This window comes from Octopus bimaculoides, chromosome 19, assembly GCF_046866305.1.
Source record: "Octopus bimaculoides isolate indiv1 chromosome 19, ASM4686630v1, whole genome shotgun sequence".
Lineage (NCBI taxonomy): Eukaryota > Metazoa > Mollusca > Cephalopoda > Octopoda > Octopodidae > Octopus > Octopus bimaculoides.
Genome location: NC_142946.1, coordinates 10,360,600 through 10,368,099, shown reverse-complemented (window position 1 = coordinate 10,368,099; position 7,500 = coordinate 10,360,600). Strand labels below are relative to the sequence as shown.

Here is a 7,500-nt window from a genome sequence, read left to right as displayed (position 1 = left end):
GCAACTTGTAATAATTTTGCTTGAAATATGAATGTAAGTTTGGAAAATCAGTGTAGTGAAAAATTGCAAATTGCCAAGTCTTTTCGTTTTCTTGTTTTATTTATACATATATATACATATATATATATATATATATATATATATATATATATATATATATATATATATATATATATATATATATATATATATATATATATATATGTATATATATGTATAAATAAAACAAGAAAACTAAAAGACTTGGCAATTTGCAATTTTTCACTACACTGATTTTCCAAACTTACATATATATTATATATATATATATATATATATATATATATTTACGCTGCTGCGAGTAAGGATGTAAAATGTCAAATTTCTTATACAACTGTACCATCAAACCATAGCATTCATACGTTTCCATTATGGACAGATGAGTGATTTTCTTCTTTCAAAATTACTTCATTTTACGGTACAATCACTTAAATTTAGGAGGAGCTGTCGTGTGACATATCGCTTATTCCTAAACAATGTAAGTAAATATTTGAATTTACAAAACTATTCGACTCAATAAAATTTGTTTAACAAAATATAAAAATGTATTTGTGTTTCTTTTTTTTATTAAAAAAAATATAAAAAATGTAAAGCATTATGTAATGCACCGTGATAAGAATTGTCAGTATATTAACTTTTTTTATTTTTTTTTAAAGTTTTAGTTTCTCTTTTTGAATGGGAAATTGCGAAGCGGTAAGCAACGTATTTAGTAGTTAGGCTGTGTATTTAAGAAGGCATCGTACCCATGTATTTATTTATTTATCTATCTATTTATTCATTGTGTTGTTACTAAAATTGCACTAGTTAAACCATACGTTCAGACGAAATTATTACAGCAGATATATATCTAGATACTTATAGATAAACTCAATGAAGCACCGGGCTAATAAAAATTTACAAAGGGGTGTATATGCGTGTATCACTGTCTATCTATCTATCTATCTATCTATCTATCTATCTATCTATCTATCTGTCTATTTATCTATCTATCTATCTATCTATCTATCTATCTATCTATCTATCTATCTATCTATCTGTCTATTTATCTATCTATCTATCTATCTATCTATCTATCTATCTATCTATCTATCTATCTATCTATCTATGTGTGTGTGTGTATACAAACATATATTTATGTATCTATACTTATATATATATATATGTATACATGTGTATACATATATGTATCTACATGTACATACGCCCATATAAATCTCTCTCTCTCTCTCTCTCTCTCTCTCACACACACACTCACACATATGTATAACTGAAGCAGTATATTCAATTTTTTAAATATAAAATATCTTTAATATTCAATACAGTGTCGATTATCGAAAGCCAATCGTATAAAACAATTAAACCTATATACAGACCATATAAAACAACTATGGCATCCTCCTGTGTTACCGCAAAACTTAAATGATTATTTTTGCAACTGAAAATTTTCTGAAGAATCGCAGAGTCACACAAGTCACCAAAAGCAGTTATTGTTTTGTATATTTTATTAAAAAATATTTTTCCCTAAAAATAAATCGTGTTCTCTCTCATACTACAATATCATGTGAAGTGATGAGTTGAATTGCTTTCCAAGACAATGAAGACGTGACTTACCAACCTTTTCGCAATGGCATGATGCTGCTTACCGTGAGGTTCACGATTCTTTTCTTCTGGATTAAGACAAGAATATGGATTTAAGGATGTGGAAGTGTAAATTCGTTCAAGTAGGTAGCAGGAGCACTGTATCATTGGATATCATTTCGTTGACTTGCTGAAATTTTTTTTTTAATTCATCCCAGAAGGTAACCTGTAGCGCTATTAAAAGCGCATTGCAGTAGCAGCAGCTACGTACTACAAACAGTAATAAAAATGGTCTTGAATTTTCTTGGACAAAGTTTCTGTGAAAAAGAATAAGAGTAACATTTATATATATATAAAAATTGTAATACTGGATTCCAGCTGAAATTAAATATTGGTTTCAAATTTTAGCATAAAGCCAGCAATTTCGGAGAAGCGGGTACGCCCATTACATTGGCCCCCTCCTCTGCTCAACTAGTTGGTACTTATTTTATGGACCCCGAATGAACGAAAGGCAAGAATTTTAACTCAACAGCAGAATTTTAACTCAAACCGTAAAGACGGATGTAACGCCGCTAAGCATTTTAGCTAGCGTTGTAACGACTGATGTTAGTAAATATTCTTTTCTACTCTAGACGCAAGGCCCGGAATTTGGGGAGGGGGCTAGTCGATTAGATAGACCCCGGAACGCAACTGGTGCTTAATTTATTGACCCCGAAAGGATGAAAGGCACAGTCGACTTCGGCGAAATTATATTTGACTGACAAACTCAGTACCTGTCATGCTATTGCTTCAGCACATTTGACATATACTACTACTACTACTACTACTACTTCTACTACTACTACTACTACTACTACTACTACTACTACCACCACCACCACCACCACCACCACCACCACCACCACCACCACCACCAGGCCATATATACGGCTAACTAGTATATTATTTAGTTTGTCACATCGTTATTAATCTAGCGAAAACGAGAACCTGCTAATATGTTATTTCATATTTCGTATATCAATATTGATTTTGGTACAAAAAAATAGGCATCACTTATGATCAGATCAATCCATATAATCACATGATACTTTATTATATCGATCCCCAAAGAAATACAGACAAAATCTATCGAGACGGAATTTGAACACAGAACACAAATGCAAAATTCTCTTAACTAAAAGCCACAAGACATTGTGATCGTTGCTCTACCGATTATGCCAATTAAATTCTCGCTTTTTTTTTTCACCTTATTTCATCCAGTGGTATTACAAATTAGTTTGTTCATAGAATGTAGCAATAATATCTTATTATTATTATTATTATTATTATTATTATTATTATTATTATTATTATTATTATTATTATTATTATTTTACTAATCCCTCATTCAATCCTTCTATTGTTCTGGAGTGAAAGCTGTTGTATTCAATGAGACTCCTTGTTACTCCAAAGCCGCTTGAAAACCAGGATTGGTATAAGTCCTTATAACTTAGCAGTTCGGTAAGAAGACCGATAGAATAAGTTCTGAGGTCGGTTTGCTTGACTAATCCCGTCAATGCAGTGCCACAGCGTGGCTACAGTCCAACGGTGCAACGCAGCCAACATCGAGAGAAAGGTGTGTTTGTATGTGTGTGTGAGACAATAGTCGAGCTTAGTAGTTGACTGGTATTTATCAACCACAGCAAGATGGAAGGCTAAGTTGAACAGGACGAGATTAGAACACAGAAAGATGGAACAAATAACGAAAGGCATTCGGTTAGACGTTCTAATGACTCAGCCAATTCCACGCTTATTACCAATCCATTATCCTGTTCAATTATTAATCAACATTTTATAGAATATTTATGATGGGAGTTCAATGCCCGCATGAGTCAATTGTGCTTCTTAGTTGAAGCGTATAAAAAAAAACAAAGTAACCGGCATATCAAGAAATCAATTCGATCGATTACATAAACAGTCAATCTACGAACGTAAGTACCAGTAATACTACGCTGAAATGACATTCGACCGATCGATGAATTGGTAGAGCGTCAGGCAAAATGAGCTAGTGGTTTTAGATACGTCCCGTCAAGGCAATGCACCAGCAAGGCCACAACCTAATGGCTTAAAGGAGTAAATTTTACAAGGTAAGTAAAAAAGAAAATAATGTTGATACTTAGAACAAAAACAGCAATCTGTACAAATATGGAGGTCCTTATCATAAGACCTCCTTGGTCGGCATCAGCAGTTTCATCATCATCATCATCATCATCATCATCATCGTCACCATCATCAGGAACAGCAGCAGCATGACATTTTAGTGTCATCTTTCGTTTCATCTCATTTCGATTCTTCAGAAGAAACATGACATCTAAAACAAGAAAATAAGACAGGTAAAGCCAGACATTTGAAAATAATTGTCATATAAATGTTTTAAACTAATTCTTTCGAACACTAATAATTGTTGTTAATTTAAGCATAAGTTCAGCAATTTTCGGAAGAATGAATGTGAAGTTGATGTCAGCGAGATTTGAACTCAGTTATATGTTTATTAATTTTGGCACAAGGCCAGAGGTTTGGAGGCGAGGGAATTAATTAATACCATTGATCCCAGTACTTGACAAGTACTTTATTTTATCGACCCTGGAAGGTTGAAAGGCTAAATTTATCTCGAGGAGATATTAGCTCAATAAAAAATATGGTAAAAATTATTAAAATAGCAGCAGACTAAATACTGAAATGATTGTCCTGCTTGATCAGGACTAGCTTGCGAAGTAATATCAACCACCACAATATTCATAACGGATGAAAGAAAAGCAATGAACCCCAGCGAGACATGCGTAAAAAAGACTCGTTAATCTCACCATGCTCCTACGTCAAGTAAATTGTGCCGTTGTTAAGCTGTGAAAGTTTAATTTCGACACATCTCAGTATCGATGACACCATACAAATTTCTGTTAGTTCGATTAGATGGTTCACACACTTTATTTAGCCCCTCTGTGTTTCTACCCCACCTTGTTTCGTTTTGTTCACATTATTAAACGTTTCGGTTAATTCTCCCTCCAAACCGCCATCGTTTAGAAAACCTCGCAGACCAGTTACATTTACTTCCCTATTATCAACTTAAAAATCAAAACAAAACGAAATTTTTCATGCTAAACATCAAATATCCGAGGTAACTTCCTTTAATTATCTTCGAGCGTTTCTGCATAGTAAAATCAGTAGCATTAAAAAAAAAAAAATTATAACGGGCACTGTCCCCTCTTCTAGCTGAGAGAGGAACAAACGATAAATCAAAACTAAACTACTATTCACTTTTATCTTTAGCTTGATGTTTAGCAATGAATTTGCTTGCTAACTACAAAGACAAAAACTGATATATATATATATATATATATATATATATATATATGTATGTATGTATGTATGTATACACACGCGTGTGTGAGTGTGTGTGAGTGTGTGTGCGAGCATAGCTAACTGTCGTATTGAAATTCAATACAGGATTTAAGTGGCATTTAGAGCTGCAAACATAATTATATGGTGTTCATATTAATGAATGCATTGATTTCTGTCAAGTTGAAGTTTTGCTACATGAGTGTTTAAATAACAGGACCTACGGCAACAAAATTACATAGATCTCTCTAACCGGCTCCATGTTTATTTCAATGATAGATTGTAACGATATCAATGTCAAAAAGCTGGCTACATGGTCATCGGAAAACAAGACCTGCTTGTGTAAAATGCGTTAACGATTCGTACATGCTAATTAATGAAGACAATGAAAGAAATTGATGTCACCTATATTGTTGGTATTTAGTACTGTTTACAATGAAAGAGTAGTATCAAACGAAATAAAACCGTATTGAAAAACCTCCATCTAATGAATATATAATATCGTAGTTGTTTATGATGTTGTGTTATCATCCTCCCCAAACTTCCAGAAATATGCGTTGAGGAAATGAAGGGAAATGAAATAAAATGGGCCCAGCTGGTGATTTTATTTATTATATAGTATTATATCATTGTTAAGTCGAGGAAGGAAGTGAAGCGCCTCTGGCATTTCCCAAGAATCAGATCTTCGTGAAGGAAAAGGAAGAAAAATGTATTATCCTCATATGTGGAACCTGGTCCCAAATGTGTGACGTAACTACCTCGTGGATTCGGTAAAATCTCTCAAGAACTATGAATGAAAATGAAAATAAACGACGGCATGATAAAAAGATGCAACAGCTTTCATAATAGATTTGTTCAACGATGGATGACCTGGGGTTAAACAACAACAACAATAACAGTTGTAATATCGGTTTCAAATTTTGGCACAAGTCCCACAATTTCGAGGAGGGGTTAAGTCAACTACATCGACACCAGTACTCAACTGGTACTTATTTTATCGACCTGGAGACCTCAGTGGAATTTGAATTTACCGTAGATTACACTATTCAATATGACGTTCTATTTTCATAGAACATAGCATTGAATTTTTGATGAATTTAACTTCTATTTCTACAGCAGAGCAAGCACCTAGCTAGAAGATAACTAGCTGGTTCATACAAGTGATGGTTAGATCATATATTCTGAACATGATAAGAACAAATTCTGCTCGCAGGTAAATATGGAGATGACTAGCAATTATGCTGTCACGTAAGAGATTTTAGCATTTACGTTAATTTCACTAGCATTAAGTACATTGACCTTTTAAAGTATTCCCTTAAATCGTATTTATAATTGTTATTGTCGTTTAATTTAACCTTTCGTCGACCCTGATTGAACAGACATACGATTGAAGGCACTCTCGTCGTGATTAGTTCATTTTATATATAGCATAACAAGAATTGTATAATTTGATATGTTGTTAGCTCGTTTAAGACGTCAGGGTATGATTTGAGAGAGATTGGACTGCTATATCTAGCTGCACGAGTGATGACTATGAAGCATGCTCGTTGGTTCATTCGGTTACTCACTAGTATGTCGTAATGATACAGAAAGCGCGCCAAAAAACACCAACTTACAACGTCGAGGGTTCCAGCTGATCGGATCAACGGAACAGCCTGCCACTGTCATTCACTCAGTCGCTTTCAAGCCTCAGTTGCATGAATGAAAATTGTGTTAAAAAATATAAACTCGACATACGACCAGATCGACTTACGTCGTCTCATCGAAACGGAACTCGGTCGCAAGTCAAGAAGGTGTAACTATATAGATAGTAGGGATAGATAGAGTAACAACTGTGTTAATTGTTAATCAAAAGATAAATCTAAACCTTCATCTGCACAGAGCTGCAGTAACATGAAATATCTGCTAAATGGCAGCAGTTTTACAAAGGCGTAAGTGTGTTGTGCAGAATCCCAAAACGAAACTAGCACTTGGCTAAGAAAAAACTACAAGAAGCAAGAAAATATGTTAAAATCTCAGAGGATAAAATCAAAGGCAGCTCGACAGAGAGCATTCAGCCCTTCAAGGACAAAGGCATATTAAAAAGAAATGTTACATGACTATCCCAATACATCTAGAACTTGAATGAAAGTTGTGTTAATAACACATCAGTAAGCTCGTGTACAAGATAAAGTTATATACATTCTTTATATCAAAAGATCAAAATGGCTTCTATCGTTTTTGATTTATAAAGAAGTATAACATACTTCTGCAGACTCTTTCGAAGTGGTTAATTAGTAAATAGATATATAAAAAGACAAGAATATTTCAAAAGAAATTGTGACATAAGACAGTCTACTGAAGAATCATCTATCCTAACAACAGACATAATATTTCCGGTCTAGACATTGAGTAAGACAACAGGAACAGCAAACATCACAGTCAAACTACACCACTGCAAACTGTAATATATTAAAACACGACAGTCAATACTAATTTATCGACAATCGCATTTGTCCAAAGAAAATA

General features: G+C 33.6%; 1 protein-coding gene and 1 long non-coding RNA gene across 10 annotated transcripts in view; one reads left to right on the top strand and one right to left on the bottom strand.

The window, feature by feature from the left end:
- The window catches only part of LOC149131763 (uncharacterized), a 107,780-nt gene that overhangs the window by 87,218 nt on the left and 13,062 nt on the right, over positions 1-7,500 (top strand). The gene's annotated exons all lie outside the window — the stretch shown is intronic.
- Positions 1,063-7,500, bottom strand: part of LOC149131760 (uncharacterized) — a 1,392,655-nt gene continuing 1,386,217 nt past the window's right edge. For 8 of the 9 annotated variants that reach the window (XR_016245177.1, XR_016245172.1, XR_016245174.1 and 5 more), the window contains one exon: positions 1,063-3,967. Coding sequence is in view for 4 of the 9 variants with exons in the window: in XM_089366572.1 (XP_089222698.1) it covers positions 3,714-3,967 (254 nt within the window). In the remaining 5 variants the exon portion in view is untranslated. The remainder of the gene's footprint in view (positions 3,968-7,500) is intronic. The other variant, XM_089366576.1, reaches the window with a different exon arrangement.